At 41.8% G+C, this 23,074-nt stretch overlaps 1 protein-coding gene across 1 annotated transcript; it reads left to right on the forward strand.

Moving 5' to 3' along the window:
* The first annotated feature begins 1,842 nt into the window (after positions 1-1,842).
* RRAGD (Ras related GTP binding D) lies at positions 1,843-22,145 on the forward strand. Its single transcript, XM_074581162.1, has 7 exons — positions 1,843-2,238; positions 8,942-9,237; positions 9,645-9,844; positions 10,829-10,943; positions 16,817-16,959; positions 18,764-18,912; positions 20,834-22,145. Exons 1-7 carry the CDS (start codon positions 2,091-2,093, stop codon positions 20,983-20,985), a joined length of 1,203 nt encoding a protein of 400 aa, XP_074437263.1. The 5' UTR covers positions 1,843-2,090; the 3' UTR covers positions 20,986-22,145.
* The last annotated feature ends 929 nt before the right edge of the window (positions 22,146-23,074 follow it).

Consider the following 23,074-nt stretch of genomic DNA (forward strand, 5'->3'; position numbering starts at 1 on the left):
TGCGCAGTTGTGGTCAGCTGGTGAGTGAGGTAGATGGTCCTTCATTACAGACCTCAAAACAGTCCTCCTCTTTCCATCAGGAGTTTTCAGCAGATTAATGCCTCCCAGGGCTGTCCCAAGACACAATGGTGAAAACATGACCGGTAAAAATTCCTGCTCCAAACTTAAGTTCTAATTCCTTTTAAAGGACTTAATTTTGAAATGTTTCCCATAAGCTTTTGGTACATTGCTAATCTGTTCAAGCAAAACTTCCGAGCAGGTTGATAAATCGAGAATAAAGAAAGGCATTTCAATAAATTCGCGTATTGGTAGATTTGCCATGATGTGGAACATGCGAGAGGGATTTCTTCCCCCCGTCCCAGACAAAAGTGTGCCTCCATTATCTCGAGTGGGTTAGCGCAGCCTGGAAGGCCTGGTGATGAGAAGACTGCCATGCAGCAGAGAGGTGGGAAAATAATCAGCTGCGGGAAACACACAGAGACTCCGAACATTTAAGTCCAACCATTACACTGAGTGCAAGGAGGGAGAATGGGACAGGAAGAAGCAGTAAGAGAGAAACAGAGGAAAATGTGCTGCTGGATAATTGGGAACTCAGATGCCAGTCAGCACAGCAGGCAGCGTGGGATGACAGCCAGGGGCTAACACACATGCTCCAGTGCTTAAACTGGTATGGGACAACAAGACCAGCGCTGGGAACTCCTGAGAAGGGGCCTTGCTGAGGGGCACAAGGTCTGTCTGATTCACAGCGCAGGTCTGGAGGAAGCAATGGCAGGCAGCTGAGCACACCTCGGTTTGTCAGGGGCTTCCAAATCCCATCCTCTTCCACAGACCTTTCACTAATATGGCTTTCACCACTATGGGAGCACTGCTGGCACCATCTGGGCCCCACGGCGGATCCATGAGCTGAGTGGTGTGGGGCAGACACAGGCCCTGCCCAAGTCCCACCGTCTCCCACTTGCTGAAGGCTGAGGAGTGCGTGGGGGTGATGCAGGAGGGCCCTGAGAGTCCCATTTTGGGCTCCGGTCGTGGCAATGCCAAGGACTTGACTGACTTTGAGGCCGGCCGGGAGAGCTCCTGTAATAAAGACACCAGCAGTTAATTTTGGCACCACAGAGCGGCACACAGAATCACAGAATGGTAGGGGTTGGAAGGGACCTTCAGAGATCATCTAGTCCAACCTCCTGCCGAAGCAGGTTCACCTAGAGCAAGCTGGACAGGAATGCATCCAGGCGGGTTTTCAGTATCTCCAGGGAAGGGACTCCACCACCTCTCTGGGCAGCCTGTTCCAGTGCTCTGACACCCTTAATGTAAAGTTTTTCCTCATATTGACATGGAATTTCTTGTGTTCCAGTTTGTGTCCATTTCCCCTTGTCCTGTCACCGAGCACCACTGAAGAGTTTGACCCCATCCTCTTGACACCTGCCCTTTAGATGTTTATAAGCACTGATTAGATCCCCTCTCAGTCTTCTCTTCTCCGGGCTAAACAGACCCAGGTCTCAGCCCTTCCCCATAAGAGAGGTGCTCCAGTCCCTTGATCATCTTTGTAGCCCTCCGCTGCACTCCCTCCAGTAGTTCCCTGTCCTTCTTGAACTGGGGAGCCCAGAACTGGACACAGTACTCCACATGCTCCACCTGGCCGCCGCCGCCACTCCGCTCGCCCGCCCTGGCCCCCCTGAGGCTGCCTGTGCGCCGGTCCCACGGGTGTCTCTAGGCCCGCGGGACCGCAGGGCCCGGGGTGGGAGGCGGCGGCCAGCAGGCCCTAGAGGCCGCCGGTGAGCGGGGCAGCGCCAGCGGCGTGGGCCGGGCCTGGGCGAGCGGCGGAGGCCCCGCCGGCCCCTGACCGGCCGCGTCAGGTGACGCGGGTCACGCCGCCGCCGCCGCCTCCCCCGCCCGCTCGGTGCGCGCCCCGCCGGCAGCCTGCGCCGCGCGCTCTGCCGAGCGCCGTGCGGGGGAGGGGAGCGGCGGCGGCGGGGAGCGGCGGCAGGGCGGCACCTGGGACCCCCCCCCGCCCGCACCCGCGGCCAGGCGCGTTCCGAGGCCGCCCGGAGACAGAGGGGGCTCCTCGGAGCCCCGCCGGGAACGTGGCCGGCATGAGCCAGGTGCCGAGGAAGCTGCCGGAGGAGGAGGAGGGGGAGGAGGAGGAGGAAGAGGAGGAGGAGATGGTGGGCTTGGCGGGCTACGCCGACGGGGCCGAGTCCTTCTCGGACGGGGACGCGGAGAGCGGCGGCGATGAGGCGTGTGAGTGCCATCGCGGGCGGCGGGGAGCGGCGTGACGGCCGCCGTGGGGTTGCTCCCGGAGGGCCGGGGGGGGGGACAGGTACCGGCCTCAGAGGGGGCTGTGGGGCGACGGGTGCAGTGGCGTGAGGTGCGGGGCAGGGCCGGCGCCATGTGTGGGGAGACGTGGGTGAGGCGGGGACGGCGGCGGGCGGGACGGGGCCGCCGCCGGGGAGGTGAGGTTTGGCTGCCCGGGGGAGGCGGGGGCGGGGGGGTTGTCGGGCCTGGCTGCCTGGGGATGTGGGTCAGGGAGGAGGCATGGCTCCCCGGGGAACGGGGCAGGGCGAGGGGGAGCTGGGCACGAAGGGAGCCGGGGGTAGCGGTGTGGGGGAGACGAGGCGTCCGGAGGAGTTGGAGGGAGGGGGCAGGCCTCGCCGGGGCCGGGGGCGGGTAGTAAGAGGCTGGGCTGAGCGGGGATGCTGCGGGGGTGACCGTGGGAGGGGAGGGGATGGGATGGGATGGGGACAGGGTGCTCCTTGGGCACTACCGTGGAGCCAGAGAGAGCAGGGAGCTGTGAGGGCAAGGGCTGACAGGTAGCAGGGAGGGTTGGCAGAGAGGGAGGAGGCAAAAGGCGTACAGACAGAGTGGTGGTGGTGGTGGGTAACGTCCTTTCAGTATTTTCCGCGTCTGGGGTGCGAGTTATTAGTGGCCACAACCTGGCGATGTGACTTGAGTGTGCCAAGGGGCGGGGGGGGTTGGGTGTCAGGCTATAAAAGGCAGTGGCAACACGCAGCTGTGTGTCCAGGACTGCTCTGCAGCTGTGGATGTCAGTCCCCGCAGCAGCAGGTTCCGCTAAATGTCTCTTGTCCGTCTGTCTCTGCATATGAGGACCCACGTTACTCGCTGCGGACCCGTGTCGGTATGGATGGTGATGCTAGGAAGGACAGACTTACCGGGAAAAAGCAGCCTCATTCAGTAAAAAGAGGCAATGCCAGCTCAGAGCCTGTTGCTTTCATTCAGAGCCTGAATTCATTCTTCTGAGACATATTTCACAAAGGAGCTTGGAAAACTCTCAGTATCTCAGGGAGAGAAAAAGCATTGCTTTTTTATAGAGCATAATAAAAGGCCACATGTTTTAAGGCTACTTCGATTATTAGCATGCAGAACCCTTCTCCTTAAAGGCCCAGTCCTGCAGGCTGCCATGGGAGGTATCGCATCGAGTAATGCAATTTTGGGGAGGGGGAGAAGGTCAGTGCTTTGAGTATAAGCCTTCATGGTTAAAGTCTGTGGGAATGCTAGGTTGTAAGAGCTGTAGCTGGGACTAATTAAAGTCTTACTTGAAACTGCTAAAGAATTGCCTTTATTTCTATGCAAAGAGAATATATTTTAGCGTATTTCTTTAGTGCTAAACTAACAGCATTTTCTGTAGAAAAGTAATCCGTGTTCTGTCCTCAGAGGAATTTATTTGGATATTTTTCAATAGGAACTTTGTTAGACTGCTAATTTAAATTGCTTCTTCGTACTGACAACAAAATATTGTACTTAACAGAAACAAACCTTTGCATCCTGAATAGCAGGAGAAGGCAGTCCATGCAGGGACCTTTTTTACGCAGGGTTAAAACAAGGGTCCATTTTAACGGCCCTGTCTTTCTGTTCCATTCTGAAGTCTCCGCAAAAGGAGGCATAGAGCATCTGTCATGAAGGGGCTTGGGATTTGGGTCTGTGTTTTGTGTATTTAACACTGGGCTGCAGGGCAAGGGGTTTTTCTTTTCCCAGTTTTTCTCCTCACTCTTCCTGGACCTGTACAGTAAATAGTCCAAAATTCAGTGTCACAGCCTCCACTTTTCTACAAAGAAAGAATGGAAAGGGCAATATAAGGAGAACAGCTTCAATACATGTGTGTTGAAAGTGAAGGAAGAAGCCAGGCTTAAAAGTAAAAGCTTAACTTCTGCTTGTAGGCATACAGGAGATTTCAAAACTTCATATTGGTCATTTCTCAGCCCACACTGGTTTCTTGTCTTCAGCCTGAATGCTGAAACCACGGCTCTTGTCCTCTTCTTAATCTTTTTACTCTGCGCATAGGATCATATTCAGAGACCTTTAAGGCACTTAGTTTACATAAAGCCTAGTCATATTTTTGATATATGCAATTAAAAAGTATTTAGAAGTGGGGAAGCAGTCGGCAGAGTGTCCAAGGAAGTAGCTTTAAGACATATGATTGCAGAGTGCCGCACTCGTGGCGGAGTGGAACCAGGTCTTCTGGTTCTGAGTCTTTTCTTTAGCCACAAGAATTTCCTTCCACCAGGCATTTCTGCAATGTTTATGAACTCACAGTAGCTGAACAGCTTTCCTGATTGCATGTACGCTTTTTCTGTTAACTCTTTAGGCTCGGGCCATCTGTTACCAGTGAAGAAGTTCATTGTATGTGTTTTGTAAGGCTCTTGTCTTGACAGTACTCCAAAGTGCTGCAAATACCACAGTCACAGTAGTACTGGAAATGCTACGAAGTCAGTGGGCTTGAAGGTACATGAGTGGAAAGTTTGGGACTGCTATTTCTTCTTTACACAAAAAAAGTTAAAACTTTAAAATAATGTAATTGCATTAGTGGTCAAAAAAGATTAGCTGTATTAGTTTAAAACTAGACTCAGAGGCTTGTTACCTTACAGATGGTAACATGAGCCAAATAATTTCTTTTGGCTTGACATCACTTGAGCAGATGAAATGCAGTGCTTTATTTGGATCTTTGAATATTGGTGAGATCTACAAATACACCTTCCAACATGGCATCCCTGTTGCATATGCCTGTGAAGCACTGACAGTCACTTGCTTTGACAATTAATTGCAACTGATGTGGAATTCAGGATGGGCTTCAAAAACTATTTTGGTTGTCAATGAATATCGCTAGTAGCGTGAAGGAGGTATTACAATATCTGTTTGTGTACTGTGCATCCTAGTGAGACAGGTCAGGACTACTGTGTGCAGTTACCAATTAACTCCTCAGAAAGGAGGAGTTAATGTTCTTTTGCATGTTGCAACGCACGCAAATAGCACTCCATAAGCAAAGACACAACTGCAATTAAAGAAATTTTGTAAGGAATTGAGTGCTTCTCTCGGGAGAGTTTGAGTTTGAGCTTTTGAGTTTGTTAAGTTTGACTTGTGAATAGTTCAAAGGATGTGGCCTCTAACCAGCGTGACTTCTGTTCTTTATGGCTGCTTAGAAAAGTTGAACTATGAAGGACTGTTGATAGACATTAGAAACTGCCGTTTTATAACATTCACTCTTTGCAAAAATGATTGAATTTTCCCTACTCACAATAGGGAAAATTATCTTTCCCATTACAGAATAGAGAAAAGTTTAGTGTTTCTCTTAGGCATATTATGATCTCACTCAGTAACCTAGTCTGGGAAGTTGCAGTGATACATCTACTGGCATTTCTGTGGCAAATTAAAGGAGGAGTTGTCATGTACTCTGCAAAGGAATGTGGGCAGGCAGCGCATCGTCCAATTCCTTTACATATAAGGTAATCTCTTAACTCTCTCTCAGAGGAAAGTGCCATAGCAGCCTTGCTATCTAGTCAGGTTTAGATGATACTCATTTACATTTATCTGTCTTTGAACTGGCAGGATTTCAAAAGCTAAGTAACAGTCTTACTAGCAGAAGAGCTGGTGTTCATTCTTCTCATCGGTAACTCTGCACTTGCAACTGTATTTTTTTTTTTAGTATGGCTTTAATATAAAGCAATTTCTTTCTAGTAAGTATTATAGTCCATAAAAATCTAACAGCCTGGAATAATGTAAACTATGTAAACCCACAAGTTATTTAAAATTTTTTTTTTTTAGATACATGTGAGTTTTTAGCCTATTTCTTAAAGAAAAGGTGGGTAGGTAGCCTGTCTTCTGGTTGTCTCATCACCGGTCAGAACTTTGGAAACTGCTGTCTACATTTAACCAAATTCAAATGAAGGATGTCTCAAAGATTATTAAGTTTATACAAGTTTGATGAAAACTGGCATTCAGAAGAGTGGAGAGACCAAATGAAAGTGTCTTCAGAGGGACAGGCAAGCAGATGTGTGCATTCTCCGAGGCAGCAGCTGGCAAACTGGCGTACACATGGGTAAGGTCTAGCCAACCGGCATGTGTTGAGCTACAGATCAGCCACAGCATGTCATATCTGTTATTTGGAGGATATGTCATAAGACATACAGGGGGAAGTTGGTGTTATTGTGGTGGGGAGAGGAAGGGGACACAAAGTACACATCCGTAGCAAATTAGACTTCGTAAGTTCTGTTGCGTACAGAGCAAATGGGATTTTTTTTTTTAAATCTTCTGAAACATGCCGTAAAGCCTCAACGAGAAGACTGTTCTTTATATGTCTTTATAAAAAGTATTTTATTCAAACTAGTTCTTGTAAAGCTTTGAATAAATTATTTTCCCTTTTGATGGCCGAAATGCAAATTGTATGATGTATGGATATGTGCACACTAATGAAATTGTGACTATACGTTTGGCAGCTGTGGAAAATTCACGTGTTAAAGACGAGAATGGGGTGGAGGAAACCCTGTTAAATCCTGTACCTTTGGTTTGCTTTATTGACAAGACTGTACCCAAAAAAATACTGGTACATCCTCCTAGAGCAGATGTTTATTATTCCTCTATAGCTGTCAAGTATTGTAGGTACACGTTTATTGCAGCCACAGGAGGGTACTATCACTGTTCAGGTTGACAGGAAGAGTAAAGCAGCATGTTGACTGCACTTCATTAATTCCTAAATTTGTTGTCCGTGGGTCAGCAGAAGTTGGCCATTGCTGCATTAGGAAGATGAGATTCTTATGGAGTTACCTGTTGCTATTCTGCTTGAAGGAGTTTCAGCTGTGCCCTGCTGCAGCTTGGCAGTGTTTCATGTGTGATAATTCACGAGAGCGCAGTAAGTGGTAATACCTGTCAAGGCCTTTCAAATGTATTTAAAATGGCTAGGATCCCACCAAAAATGAGTTTTCAATGCCTGTCAGTCACTGTGTTGACACGGTCCCACACTGAGTGGCGTAGCCACTCACAAGCCAGTAGATGGTGCCAAGGGATGTTCTGTGCTAACGCCGCAAGACCTTCAGTTGAGAAGCCCTAATTCTGGGTAACCGAAGCTCAGGAGGCACAGACAGACTTGAACAAGGTTCTGTGCCCTCCTGGCAGGCACATCCTGCTGTTGTGTTCTTGAAAGTTGTGAGTGAGGCTTGAGGAACACAGGAGGATGGATGCAATCACCACCCCTGGGTGCAAAACATGCTCCAAGGCAAACGATTCCTTCAAGCTTTCAATTTTTTAGCACACAAAGCCATATAATAAATTGACAGGTTTGAGTTGTTGTTGCTGAGGTTTCTTGCTTTGGATTTTCATACTTCAGGGGTAAAGCTGATCACTTAAAGCATGCAGGGAGATGCAGGAAGGATGCGTATGAACAAATATGTGCTGATTTTCTGCAATTCAAAATTTATCCCAGCAGAAAAAGACAAAGAAAGGCAATTATGTTGTGCTCTGAATAATGTTGAATAGCCTATACTGCAGTGGATGGGAGGAGGTCTGCCTGACAGCTAGTGCGTTTAGCCTGTTGGCTGATCAGTATTTTAAACGTGATGACTGTGCTGTGAGCTCTGTGGATTTAGCATTGACAACTTGGTTTTTTGCATTGCTTGTGTTTGATGCTGCAGACAGGATATCACAGAGGCGTTTGAAAGCTTTTTGTATCTATGTGCAGTACCATCTTCAGCTTGGACATTTCAATGTTACAGGCCAACTAAATGAAGCAATTGAGACTGTTGTAGCTGTTTGATTGGAGATCCTGAAACTTAAGTTGGTGTGCTTACAGGTGTGGATAGCTATACGCTCATGTGTTCACAGGTATAACAGTATAGTTTACTCCTGTAACTACCTTTATGCTAATATAAGTGCATCATCACTAGAAAATGTTCTGGTTTAGTGGTACCAGTTTCAAACTGGGGTGGGTAACACAATGAAATCACTGTGTTCCCAGGCCTTTGTTTTGCAAATAGGCGGGGGATATGTTGTAATCTTATTTCTTGGATAACAAACTTTTACAGATTGTAACACAAACTATTCGATAGCAGATGAAATCCTAACCACCTTAGAAAAGGACTCCTCGTGAGCTCAGTACTGTGTTGTAAGTCCTGCCATAGAGGAACTGTGTGACTGCTGAGTTGTCCTCTTCCTATAGCTCCTAGGATGTGTGATTTTTTTTTTTTTTTTATTTATGTCCTTATTTAAGAGGAAGGAAGCCCTCGTGTTGCCTTAGGAAGATCACACAGATGTAACTAATACAAACCTACTCCTTTCTTTCAGCAGTGTGATGTAGCTAGCGGGTGACAAGGGTATTTGTTTCCAGGTGATATTCTTTTAAAGTTGGGTTAGAATGTATGTGTGGCATAGTGTTAATTAGAGTAAAATTAGGTATTTTAGGATGTCTGTATGTGACAATATGTTTTTCACACACAAACTGTCTTACAAATGAGAAGTAGGTTTTCTGATAGTATAGCCTAAGGGGCAAAAATTCAAGTTAAAATGCCTGTAGTACTGCTCCCTAAGCTTAAAAATTGGTAACATTTACATATATCCAAGTAAAAATGTCATGAAAATTTATGTCAAATGCTTGTTATCTGGCAGTTACTGATTATATTGCCATAGTTTATTAATGTTCTTCTTGTGTGATTTTATTCAGTTTTGGATTTCAATGATCCCTTCAGTACTGAAGTTAAGCCAAGAATCCTGCTCATGGGATTGAGAAGAAGTGGAAAGTCTTCCATTCAGAAAGTTGTCTTTCACAAAATGTCGCCGAATGAGACTCTCTTTCTGGAGAGCACCAACAAGATATGCAGAGAGGATGTTTCCAACAGCTCCTTTGTGAACTTTCAGATATGGGATTTTCCTGGCCAAATTGACTTTTTTGACCCTACGTTTGACTATGAGATGATTTTCAGAGGCACTGGAGCACTGATATTTGTTATTGATTCTCAGGTAAAAAAAGGAGGTTTAAGCTATCTTTTTGTTTTCTTTCTTCATCAACAGACAAATGGATTGTAAAGCATAGATTTTTTGAAAGCAAATAAATGACATCACTTACATCACAGACACACATTAAAAGAAGGTCATTAAAACTTGAAGAACTGCTTGGTTATTTTTTAATCTCTCTCTGCGGTATGTTCAGAAGTTAACTAATTTGCTTTAACATCTCAGATTCCTAAGTGCTGACAGTGTGAGATTGGTGCACACGCTGGTTGTAGTCTCAGGCTTCTACTTGTAAGAAATAAAAAAAATTAAGCTCTTCTTGAACTTTAGCATTATCTAAAAGTAAGTAGCATAAGATTTTATATATTTTTTTAAGAACTTTCCTACAGTTATAGCTTTTCTTTTTCCTTCATTAGGATGACTATATGGAAGCATTAGCTCGGCTGCATCTTACTGTGACCAGAGCCTATAAAGTGAACCCGGATATCAACTTTGAAATCTTTATCCATAAAGTGGATGGTTTATCTGATGATCACAAGATTGAAACACAAAGAGATATTCACCAGAGGGCAAATGATGACCTTGCAGATGCTGGATTGGAGAAGATTCACCTCAGGTGAGAAAAGCTGCTGTGCAGTAAATCCTAAAGAGGAGAGCAGCTTATTTGACAAGTTACCATTTTCTGTTCTCTTGAAGTAGCAGACAACAAGCTTTTGATATATGAAGGAAAAAGATAATCGGAGACATTGCATTCAACCTGAGCCAAACAAAATATCTTATTTCTGATTGCTGTCTTGGAGGGAAAGATGGAGAGGAGATGTACTTAAAAACAGATAACAAATACTCCAGAGTCCTGCCAGTTTTTGCTGCAGCTGCTGTCTTCAAATAAGTTGCTTGGACAGTGGCAGCAACCAGTAGAACTCCAGCCAGTAGAATGTATATGCCACCTACATCACTTTTGCATTCTTTGAAACCTCTCTGCCTCACAGTCCCTTCCCAATCACTAGTCCTCACTGCTGCAGCCTGCTTGGAACCACTTGGGAAGACGAGTGTTGTATCTTTGCCTTATGTCTGCTGATAAAGCAGATTATTCTAGCAGATAATGAAAAACAGTGAACTTCTGCAGACTGGGAACTAGAGGACATCAAGTTTCATGTCTTTCTTAGCACTTTAAGCCAAGTACAAATACACTAAAAAGAGACACCTGCTCTGTGAAAATGCCAGCTCTTTTGAGCTCTTAGCAAATTGACTGCATTGTTGCATTGATAAATAGGTCTGCAGCTTTCCAAAAGTAGATCACAACAGACGTACTCAGTAATGTTCCTCTCCTGCAATTTGAAAAATATTTTCATAAGAATACCAAGGTGGGAGTTGCATCCGAAGTTCTACATTGAGGTCTAGTTTGCAGTGTCTAGGGGTTTTTTTTGTGGAGATGAAGCCCTAGGCTTCGATTGTAACGTGTGATTTTTGATCACAAGGGGTAATTGCATAAGTGTAGGCACTTGCTGTTTGACAATATTTCATTTCACTCATATTATGAAAGGTGCATCATGTTCACAGTATGTGGCTAAAAGGAAAATGTGGTGACGTTTTTTTCCAGCTTTTATCTGACAAGCATATATGATCATTCTATATTTGAAGCATTTAGCAAAGTGGTACAGAAACTGATTCCACAGCTCCCAACACTGGAAAACCTGCTTAACATCTTTATTTCAGTAAGTATTTGTTAAATACTTTGTCTGTAGATCTGGCTGTGTCCAGCATGCATGTTCAGATACTCTGTTCTCTGTCTTCTGAGAGATTATGAACAACGTGAACTCTCAAGAGAAATTACCAAAACTTAGTTGAAGTACACCCACATGCATTGCTTGGCCTCACCTCCCTGTCTATTAAACAGTATTGCTGAGCTGCTGAGATACTCACCATATTTCCTGAATTGCATAAAGTGGGTTAGCAGCCATCCCTTTTCTGCTCATACATTAATCTGAGTGTTGCAAAGGTCTGCGCTGCATGCATTTGTTTAAGTAGTACTTAAAATTTGTGTAAATTAATGGGAATTAAAGGAACGTCTAGTCTGACCTCTTATGTAGAGCTGTCTATAGTGCTTCCTAGAATTAATTCTATTTTGTATCGAAGTTTAACCCGCTTAAGAAAATCTTCTCGTCTTGAAATTTTTAGAGGTAGAGTCCATCATAACTTTCACAGCTTCCATAATTACTCCCAAGGGCAGTTAGAAAGCTTCATATATCTAGTGGCTTGTTATCACTGTGGAGGTACTTGCCTTCTCCACTGTTCCTATATGTGTGGTCCCTTCCTCTCCTTTGTAATGGTTCTGACACTGACCTGTTCCCTCACTATGGAGGAATCACTATGACACATACTAATGCACTGTTTAATTTAGTTAAAAGCAGGTCATGGGGGAGTCCAACATGCTCCTGTTTTGACACAAGATGGGAACATGGGGCCATGAGTAGAGGGGGACACAGTGAGTAGGTTGTGAAAAGGAGGAACTCCCTGTTTTGGTGGTGGTGAAGTTAGGTCATAGTGGCTCCTGAAACTGCACCCTTTCTCATAGTATTCTAATTTTGCACCTTGCATCTAGCATTAATTTGTCAAGCTTCAATTTCTAAGCAAGGAATTTTCTTGTGCCTTTTTGTGATTTTGAAGTAATGAAATTATTTAGTATCATTCAACAGCCTGTAAGATAAAATTAGGCTTCACAGTTTCTCAGTGTAGGGTGTGAAAATGGAGAGAGAAAAAAGTTAGATGTGTTGCTGAAAGAGAGTGCTAGGATTACAGGAAGGTTTTTCTGCAACTCATTTTCTTACTATTAGGCAACAAATGATGCTATTTCGTAACGAACGGTTTGTTAAAAAGATATGTTTCTACCAAAATAGCTGGACCACATGCCAGTTATCATCCACTTAGGACAGGAACGTAATGGAGGAGTGATGACAACAGTTCTGGAGCAATTGGATGTGGAATATGCTACACAGTCTTAAAGAGAAAGCTGTCTCAATGATAGCCCTCATGCCAGAGTCACCCCAGTCGCTCATATTGCGAGTCAGAGCTCTGTACGAGGTCTCCTCAGTGTTTGGAGTTGGTGAAGAATTTCTGCCAAACCAGATGAATCGAGCACGAGCTGCTTCCTGAATGACTGATGATAGTTACTTGTGTGTCTGGAACACCCAGAAGGCAGCTCCAATAATATCTAGAATATCAAATGTAATTTGTAAGGAAGAACAAGTCTTTCAAACGAATGGGAAGTCCAAAAAAAGTGAGAGAGAGCCTATTTCCCCTATTTGGTAGGGGAAGCAGTCTCAGACTGTTTTTTATCTCCGAATAGAGCAAAATCCAGTTTGTTTATGACCTAGAGCATGGCGTAGCTATATCACTATGTCCTTAGCATGCTTGCTGTCTGTTTTTATGAGTATCTTCTATCTGTAGACAGAAGACTCGGAATGAATCTATTTGCAACCACAGGAAGACTAAACATCATTCTCCAGCATACAATTAGTTAGCGGCTGCCTTTTTACTTTAACAACTTAGTGATAACAAATCTTGACATAGATTTTGGTCATGCTTTACCTCAGGAAGCCAGTGTGCTGGATATCAAAGTGTGGGTGTACTGGTGTTCTAGTTTGGGTTTTGCAGCAATATTCATGAGGATTTGCTTTCATTATGCCATGAAGACTTCCGAGATGAAAAGCTGATGATTACAAAAATAGATCTGTGATCATTCTTAAGTTCACAGCAGGTTTTTGCCTGACTTTATAGTGCCACAGTGCATTAGCTTGTACGTTTGAGGAACCACCAGTGTGATAATACTGCTTCTACATTCTTTAATGTAACTGCTTGTAAAGCATAAGATAACAGTTGGTTTGGCATTCAAAACCCATGTAAATGTTACCTAACACTCTATCAGTTTCATATAGAAGGATGTCTTTTTTTCAATTACTGTGGCCTTACCAAGCAATCAAGTTGTGTGACACAGGAATTTTAATTTTAGGGTTGCTGGTTTTTTTTTTGAGGGATATTAAAAAGTAGATGTTAAAAACAAACAATGAGTTATCATGGTAAAAATAAAATTAAGTGCAGTTTTGTTTATTTAATGCTTTAAATTTCATAATCTGTAAATTCAAACGTTGTATTTAAAATTCAGTCACTAAATCTGCGGTTTGCCACAAGTCCTGTTTAAATAACTGTCCAAAATTCATCCCTAACTGTAAGTGACTGGTAAGTTCTTTTAAAAATTACTTTTTTAGGGACAAATTTTGGCTTACTTCTCATACTTTCAAGAAGGAAGAAGATAGGCCCATTTACCTAACCTAGGAATTGGAGTAATTCTACCAGTTTTATTGAGCCCAATCCATTTAAAGAACAGAAACTGCCTTTTACTCTCTCAAGCCCAGTATAGTTCAGAAACATGATTTGAATTTCAACAACCTCATGGTTTTTACCTATCCAAAATGCTAACATCTTCTTTCCAGACCGTAGGGTTGTGTCAGAGATGACTATTGCTTATTCTGGCCCTGCTGTCATTGACATCAATAGCAGCATTTCATTCAGTTGCATAAGGCAGCTGTTGGCCTTTGTTTCTCTAATAAGGAACCCTCCTGCTCTAGTAACAGAAACAGTTGATTTCTTATTATCATTTTCCCTGACTGAGCGTTAATGATATAATGTCTCTTTGAATAGTATTTTTTTATTCACTGTTTCCTGATTTTTTTATGACTTGTAATTATTGTTTGTACTGGTATTTTTTTTTCCTTGAGCAATTTTCTCATACACGTTCTGGCACATCCTTTGCTCTTTCAGTTAAAGTTGTACTAAAAACCCTGGCAAATGAAATATGCGAAGTCATGTGAGTACAATTTAGTCCTTACTACTCCTGGCAGTCCATCCTACCCTTTCACCAAGGTTTCTGTCACCGTACAAGGTTCAGCAGAAGCAAATACATGCCAGCTTCTCAGCAGGTCCTACCAGGATGTATTAGTTCCAACTGAAAAAGAGCAAGGTTTAAGTTAAAGACACCAAGTTCTGCCCTTACCAGCAGGCATAACTGCTGGCATGGCAACATCTCAAGAAAACCTTTTAAACTGCACGTACAGGCAGGCTGCAGCAGCCAGAGTTCGGAGATGGAAAAATCACTTACCGTTGTTAAATGTTATTATATTGTCACTGGCATTTTAATAATTTAAGGTACATCTTACCTGTACAGCTGAAATTATCACTATGTCTATCTTTATATAATACAAAATTTTATAATCGACTTCTCATGAGTACACTACAGGGCTCGAGTTCCAGCTTCTTTTATCTAAAATTATTTTTATTTTCAAATAGTACTTTGGCAGTGAATTATGGCAATATACGTATGTGATGCAACCTGCTCTAGGTGACCCTACTCTGTCAGAGGGTTGGACTAGATGATCTCCAGAGGTCCCTTCCAGCCCTACGATTCTGTGATATTTACAGGTGAATCTTCTGATTAATGTTATTTGACAGCAGCTGTTGAAGTATGTGAAGAGCTGTCAGAATTATTATTTAAAAATTAAAATTGCAGAACTATCCCATGTGGCCAGAATAACCAACATAAATATGCATACGTGTTTGTTCTTAGTGCTCAAAGAACGTAGGCTCATAGATCCATGTAGGCTGAAAGGTATCTTTTAGAGGTCGGCTCCTGCTCAGAGTCAGGCTGGTTAGAGCAGGTTGCTCATGGCTTGGTCCAGTCCGGCTTTGTATATATCCAAGAATGGAAACTCTATAACCTCTCAGGTCAGCATGCTCCCAGTGCTTCATCATTCTCATGCTATTTTTTTTTTTTTTTGCTTGTATCAAGTCAGAATTCTAGCTTGTGCCTTTTGCCTCTTGTCCTTCAACACTGTAGCTCTGAGAAGAGTTTGGCTCTGTCTTCTGTGCACCCTTACGTTAAATATTTGTAGATAGCAATGAGCCTTCTCTTCTTCAGGCTGAAAAAACCCAGTTCTCTGGGACTCTCCATGTACATTGTGTGCTTTAGCTGATGTACCTAAGGTATCCACAGTGTATACTTTGTTTTGAATATTTTTTATTAATGAATTACTGAAATGTGGCACTCACAGAGTCTTTTCTGTAATGAAATGCAAGAAATTCACCTCTATACTCTTTTATTATTGATGGGTATTTCCAGCCTTAGTTGCATGTGCAATGGTGGCAGAATTCATAGAATCATAGAATGGTTAGAGGTGGAAGGGATCATCAAGTTCCAAGCCTCTTTAAAAAGAAAATGCCCAAAATATTGCTGGCCATTGTTAAATAACATACCTAGGGTTGACATTTTTCTACCTATTTTGGGAAATTTGGAAACTGGGAGGGTCACTTTAGTCTCTTAACTGTGTGTTAAATAGTTGACTTAAGGAAGAAGAAGAAGAAGAAGGAGGAAAAGTTCTGTAACTACAAAGGAAGCTGAAGCTATTAAAACTAGTGAGGGGTTTTCAGTGTGTTTTTTTCGGTAGTTACAAAACTGCTGTGGCAGCATTCCCAAACGATCTTAAAAAGGGAAGCCCGTATATGTAGAAAATTTGGTTTGATGGGAGAAAGTTGCTTCTCTTCTTTATATAGGTGGATTCTGAAGCATATTTCATAGTTTGAGCTTTAGCAATGCTGGGAAATTGCCCTTTGTGTTCATGCTGGGACAGCTGTCCAGGTGCAACTCCTTGATATCAGCAAGCAGACTTACTGTTTTCAGTTAAACAGTACACATTTTTTTCCTCTTTTTTTTTTTTCTTTTTTTTTTTTCCCAGGAAGTAGAAGCTTATGGCAGTTTACTTATCTACCCAAAGAGTATGAGCTAGCATTCCTGGCTAGCCTCGCAGAGCTGTGAATATGATACATCTCCAGCATGGAGAGAGTCTTAATCAGCTTGGCAGGATGAGAGGAACATAGCTGTCATCACATTAGCAAGCCTTAGCATTATAAACGTGGCTTTAACCACCAATGCTACATGAAAACTGAAAGAGCACCATCAAAATACTGGTCTTTCTCCTGTGATCCTAAAAGATGTTCTAAGGAACCAGACAGTAAAACAGCTACAGATCCCTGTGAGACAATTTCTCAATTGCCTTGAGAAATTAGTTCCTGAACACTACTGCCGCCTTTGTCCATCAACTTTTTACTTTCCTTCTTTCTACCTTCTCACGTGTCCAGCTAGAACAACTTTAAATTACAGCTCTCTGTTTACATCTGTTGTTACAACCGAAAACCCAAAACCTTGATCTTGGAGGACACCCCCCCCCCCCCGCCCCGCCACTGAAAATAAATGTAATTTCTCCAGTTGTTTTGCAGAGAGGGGAGGTTTGGGAGCGTAACTTGGCATTATGGCTGCTCAGAGACAGAAACTGTTGGAAGGTCTGTGAGCATCATGGTTTGCTACAAATATGGCAGTGCTGTATGTACAGTTCTTTCAAAATGAGGTTGATTGCAGTTTTAAGTTCCACTTCTTCAGCCTAGCTTTTTGTATAACAGGCAAATAGGGGAAAAAAAAAGCTCAGTATTTATTTGAAGATATGGCTTCCATTTTATTTTTCTTTCTTTTTTTCTTAAATAGAATTCCGGGATTGAAAAAGCATTTTTATTTGATGTAGTCAGTAAGATCTATATTGCAACGGACAGTACTCCAGTGGATATGCAAACTTACGAGCTCTGCTGTGATATGATAGATGTTGTGATTGACATTTCTTGTATATATGGGTAAGTAAATTGTTGATGTTTTTCATAAAACTGTGTACCTAGAATCTGAGTGGCCTCAAAATTAAAATGATGTGGGTATAAACAATAATGAGAATGTGTAATTTGTCAGGACGGGAGAGGAGGCGGGAATGGCAGGCCTCAGATACAGATCCCCTGCCAGCGACAAGCACTGTTCCCTGCCCAGCCTCTTTTGTGAACACCTTCCTCTTTCTGTGCTAATAATTTTATGTGGAGGAAGGAGTGGAAAGTAACCAACCTAAAATAAAAGGAAACATTAACATTAACTTTTTTTGTTCCCCAGGGACGAATACAACTGAAGGATGCCTCCCATTTAGGAAAAAAAAAAAAAAAGAAAGTGGGCCCATATTTAAAATGTTTAATAGCTAGTGGCCTCTGCTGGCCTTAAAGAGCTGCTTCACTCTTGCTTCAGTTCTCTGTTAGTCCTCTTTTGTCTACATGACCTTTGTGGGTTGGGGTTTTTTTTTTTTTCAGTTTCCTCTCCTTCTACATTAGCAACTGGGGTAGCATGTACTTCTTCCAAGTTTTGTTTTAAATGGCTTGGCCCTTGGCGAAATGTAATGCCAGCTATTCCTGGGAAAGGCAGGGGCACATGAAAAATTAGTGCATTAAGATGCATGGACTTGGCGGCTAAACCGCAGCATGCTTAGAGTGTTGGCAGTCTTTGGTAGCCTTGCATTCTTACCCATTGGTAGACTTCTTGCACTCTTGGAGAAGATAACAAGGGAGTATCCTAGTGTAGATGTGCACTAAGCACTAGAACTTCAAAAGAACAACAAATTGTGGAATATCTTTCTAAAATTTCTTACGGTTGCACATTCTGCTGTATGTTTCAGATTTTTGAGTTGGTCACCAGTAACTGTACAAGAACATGTGTTTTATAGAAATATACCATAAAGGATGCTGATTCTGTGGCAATTTTTTTGTACAGAGAAAGATGCTGCTGTGTAGTTCAAAAATTATTATCTGTACAACAACACTTGTGGGCTCTCTCTTCGCAAAATGTCACTCTGCCGCTGTCTTTGTGTAACCATTTAGCATTTATCACCAGAAATCTGCTTGCTGTGGATTTTTTAGCTATAAAGACATGATATTACAATTAATTTCTTCTGCTCTGTTCCCGGAGTATCTGTGGAACTTGCTACCTTAATATATTATTGATACTAATTGTTCTGGGGTGGTGGTGATAACTACCCATTTGATAAGATCTGTGTGTGCATTCAGGAATGAGGGTAAAATTACAGGGTATAAAACTAATACAGTAATCATCACGGCACATCATCTGTTTCTTTTCATGATTTGACGTTGCAAAAGCCAACATCTCATGAGGAAAGTCTCATGATGGCTCAAACTGTAAGTCAGCTGCCACTGCTCAAGCAAGGTTACTAGATTTGGAGTTATCAGTACAGACCTACTGGTTCACATGTTTAGATAAAGTCATAACATAGTGCATTGATTAAAAGAAAACAGACAACCTTGTATTAAATGGTTGGCAACTAATAGAGGTACAAATAAGGCTCCAGTTCAGGTACTTGCAATCAATCAATCTGATTTCTAGCTCTAGATCTAAGGTTTGGTGTTTGATTGGATGAATGATTTAATCTCATGTCTTCTTAGTTTATGTATTGTGTAGTTTGGAGAAGAGTCTCTGAAAGGTTATAATAAAAATTTCATAAAGTTTGAGATTATCTGTTGAAAGAACCAATGTGGGAGTGCTTTTGTTAGCTCATCTGATGGCCTATCTTTTCTTGTTTGTTTGTTTGTTTGTTTGAATATTGCCCTATAGGCTTAAAGATGATGGCACTGGAACTCCTTATGACAAAGAATCAATGGCAATCATAAAACTGAACAATACAACTGTCCTTTATTTAAAAGAAGTGACAAAATTCCTTGCTCTTGTTTGTTTTGTCAGAGAAGAAAGCTTTGAGAGAAAAGGTATTTTTCCCTTTTCTAGTATTGCATTACTTTTCCCTTGTATTAGCGAGTTAATGAATAACAGTGGTTGTCATTAGCTGATAAGTCTTTAGCTGTACCACAAATATTAAAGGTAAGTACAGCTTGATAGAGCTTACATAACGTGTTTAAAGGCATGAGGTATTTGTACTGGCATTAAAATAAGATGAAATCATAAATGTATTTGACAACTTTCTGATATGAAAGCATATGAAAGTTTACATCCAGTACAGTAAAGCTTCCATCTGCAACAGTAGAATGTGTCAGTTTATCTTGGCTAACATTGAGTTGTACCTGTTGGCGCCAGCATACTCATTTGGAACAGCTTGCGTGCCATAACTAAAGGAAAATTATTGAAACTGGCTGATAGAAAGAAATATGTTCTTGCTTTTCTCATCTCTGAAAGGAGGTTTTTGAAAAGCTGCATGTTTGGGAACTAGGTGGCTTTCATATTTTGCAGTTAAAGTGCATAAAGTTATCTCTCTGAGTCCGGTCAAGGTTGATACTGAAACCTTAGATCACGATCGCTCTGCTCGCCGGCATGATGTTCACCGAGTTATTGGTCTTGGTGAAATGCCCTGAGACCAGAACTGAGCAGTGTAAGAATGAGCCATCATCTGGGCTTGTGTCCCCATCTTGTGATATGTAATTCACCAGTTGGTGTATTTGTGAATGCAGTACTCATACCATTACGTCTGCTGGGCTGTTTGACAGGCTGTTTAGCTTTTATTTTATAGAACTTGTTGAATTTTCTTTAATACTCATACCGCCTTTATTATCTAATGAATGTTAGATGTGGTCACCTTTTTTTTTTCCTGTAAGCATAAGAAGTGTTACTTTGACATACCTACCAAAAACACTGTTTCAGAAAAGACACCATGTTGAATAAACAGCCATTAGGGTTTGTCCACAACTCTCAGGTTGTTGTGTCTACATAGTTTGGGACACTTAGTGCTGTAGCCTGTACTCTTTAACTGTACAGTTTTGGTAGTTAATGCAGATCAGCTGTTGGTGCCTGATGACTTCCACATAATATTTTGTCTGAACTCTAGGGAGAGGGAAAATAATTCCTGAAAAAAAATCAAAAGTGTAACATGGTGGATTTAAACCACTTAAAATATGTATCATCTCCTGTTAGGGAAGTTGAAGTGGAAAATACTGCAGTATTTGAGTTAAGAAAGCTTATGGCTTTAACCTTGAATGAGGTCATAAGCTCAGTACCAAAATTCTAAAATTGTATTGCACAATTGTAGCACCTTCCGATTGACTACCAATATGGCTTTACAGCTTTTCTGTGGGATCACATTCAGCCGACTCACATGACAATATTATCTGCCTATTATGTATGAATGTAAACTAACAGCATGTCTCTCGTGTTGTTTTTCAATTACAATGTAAGATGAAATATAGCTGGCTGTCACTTGGCAGTATTTCTATCAAGTATCCATTTCAAAGCTTATGCATTTTCAAAAAATGAATATTCTTTGATTACTAGATGCTACTTATTTTTATCACAGTTATTCTGTAAAGGAAATTTACAAAATGACACCATATTTCATGAAAGATTTTATTTTTTCTTGTACTGAGCACTTCTCCAAAGCTCTTTATTAAGTTAAGGCTTTGTTATCTGCCAATGAACTTCTATTTGTTTTCTCTTAAGACTAATAAATATATTTAATATCAGACATAATATGAAACTATAATGCTCACGGAATTATTTGTATTTATCAAACGTGCTTTTGCTTAGCATATTAAAAAATGCCTGGAAAAATCCCTGATTATAGCCTCCAGAGAGATGAGAGACAGTGTAGTATTTCACTAAATGTAGAATATAAGCAATGTTTTCATTACCTAATTTGTATAAATGTCTTTATTAATATGGAAAACATTTCTGTCTCCGTAGGATTAATAGACTACAATTTCCATTGTTTTCGAAAAGCCATACAAGAAGTATTTGAAGTAAGAATGAAAGTAGTAAGATCGCGAAAACATCAAAGCCACATGCAAAAAAATAAAAGACCCACTCCCAATGGGACACCAAGAATGCCACTGTAACTGAGGTTTTTCTGTCACGGTGGCAAGCAAAGTTTTCATGAAGCTGATGTGACTTCTGCATCTCGTTGCACTGAGTGAAGAGGAAAACAAATGGGACTGATGTATTATATGAATTTTCCCTGAACGTTCAGAAAGCACTGTTTAAATATTTTTATCCAATCAGTTTTTTTCATATAGTGAGCACTTTGAGCAAAATGTTGTATATATAAGCATTGAGGTGAACACTTGTAAGAATTTTCTTAATATATGCTGTAAACCTTTTTCATGCCATATTAAGAAAAAACAGCTGTGACAGAAATACTGGGTACATAATTTGCACTTTTTCATGTTTTCCTTGTGGAGTTGGACTTTGATAAACTTAGTTTTTATGGTGATTTTGATGCATGGTGTCAGGTAAAATGTATGCTGTAGTTTATTTACCTGCTACAATCCAATTGGTTAGTAAACAATTAAGAAAACTTGGTACAATGCCTTTTAAAATTTGTGACAGCTAATACCTAACATTCATACAGATCTAATTTCGTATATTTTTCAATTTGTAAACTGAAGACTAATTTTGAAGTATTACAGCAATAAGCACCTTACCAGGGATCATAACTGGTAGGTAAATATTAGCTTTTATAAAACAGGCTTTTGGCCACATTTCATCCGGAGTTCTCCATAACACTGGTCTTGCCCTCTGTTGGGTCTGTTTTTATTATTTACCTCAGCATTTACCACTAAAATACCTTTCTATAAAGATAATTGTTTTGTAAAATGGCTCTATGTTGCACTGGTATTTTTATAAGGTTTCAGAGGAGGGTGTTGTATCTGAGACGTTGAATTTACATTGCTAAGTTTGTTTTGAGAGCCTGCAGATCTACAGTTGGCGCAGTGAAGAATCTGTACGTATTTCCACCCTGATGTTCTGATGTACTGATAGAAGTCCTAAAGATGTGAGCACTGAGTTCTGATTCCCTCTAACAGGAGTACATCTGTTATTGACATCAAGAAGAGACCATTAAAATGAGGACTGGACAATCTACCTGCTGTAGTAATCAGCGTACATCACTACTTCTTATTTTAATATTGAATGTGGGCAGACTTGCCACAGGATCAGCCAGGACAGCAGAGCACTCTCAAACCTAAAAAGAAGTAAAACTTACTTTCTGAGTTCTGTATTCACTGTTTTTGTTTAATTGACGATACAAAATTAGAGTTTATGGTCGGAAGAGCAACTCTTTTCTTTTCCCAGTCCCTCCGCAAACCAATTGTGTGCGCAGTCCAGTGGTGTTGTCAGCAACTCTCGGGAGCAGGAAGAGCTTGACCCGAATGGGAGGCAGCTAGCCGTACACCAGAAGCAGGTAAGGGGAGCTATACCGCACTCGTTCATAACTAATCTGCCCCTCGCTGAGATAGCTCTGGAGGCAGAAGGGAAGATGGAATTGCAAAGTTTTCTGTTATCCACGATAAGGCATAATGCTGCGTGTTTATCAGTGAGTTAAGAGCCCCCAGTGTTTGCTGGCTTCTGTTGAACAAGGAGGCGTTTAGCCTGTGGTAAGCAAGTCTCAGTTCAGTTGTGGTTTGAATGTAAATGCAGAGTTGCTGTAGTACTGTACTGAATACATGAGCTGGGAGAGACAGCTGGCATGAATGCAAAGGCGCTCTACACAAACACTGCCAAAATGGGGGAGACCAGTAGTTACCAAGACCTTTACTGCTGCCTGATGCACGTGACTTATCTTTTTGGAACAAATTGGCTCTTTTGGCATGGGTCTGCTGAATATATGTGGAGTTCTTAGAAAAAGGTTCTAGTCAGTAGATGGAGCTCAGCTCCATCAAGGCTCAATTGATAAGTAATGCAATTCTGGGTGCTCAGGAAGGTGAGAAACATTGAACATAACCAAAAGTACCAGTCCTGGTGCTAGTGTGAAGTATAATGACAGTAGCTGTAATCAAAGCAGAACGCTTCAAAAATGCAGAGTTCAAATTCCTTTTGGTACTGTCACCACCTGTCATCTTAGATGAGGGCATCTCTTCTGACCAGCCCCTCAGTTAAAGTAACACAAAGCTGTCTTCAGAATTACCCATTACCCAATTACACCATTGC

This window comes from Larus michahellis, chromosome 3, assembly GCF_964199755.1.
Source record: "Larus michahellis chromosome 3, bLarMic1.1, whole genome shotgun sequence".
NCBI lineage: Eukaryota > Metazoa > Chordata > Aves > Charadriiformes > Laridae > Larus > Larus michahellis.

What these genes read in the sequence shown, in the direction of transcription:
- RRAGD (XM_074581162.1), top strand. Translation starts at nt 2,091, where the DNA reads ATGAGCCAGGTGCCGAGGAAGCTGCCGGAGGAGGAGGAGGGGGAGGAG. An exon ending in TTGGAGAAGATTCACCTCAG is followed by an intron (nt 9,845 to 10,828) that starts GTGAGAAAAGCT and finishes GTTTTTTTCCAG; the next exon opens with CTTTTATCTGACAAGCATAT. An exon ending in AGAAAGCTTTGAGAGAAAAG is followed by an intron (nt 18,913 to 20,833) that starts GTATTTTTCCCT and finishes CTGTCTCCGTAG; the next exon opens with GATTAATAGACTACAATTTC.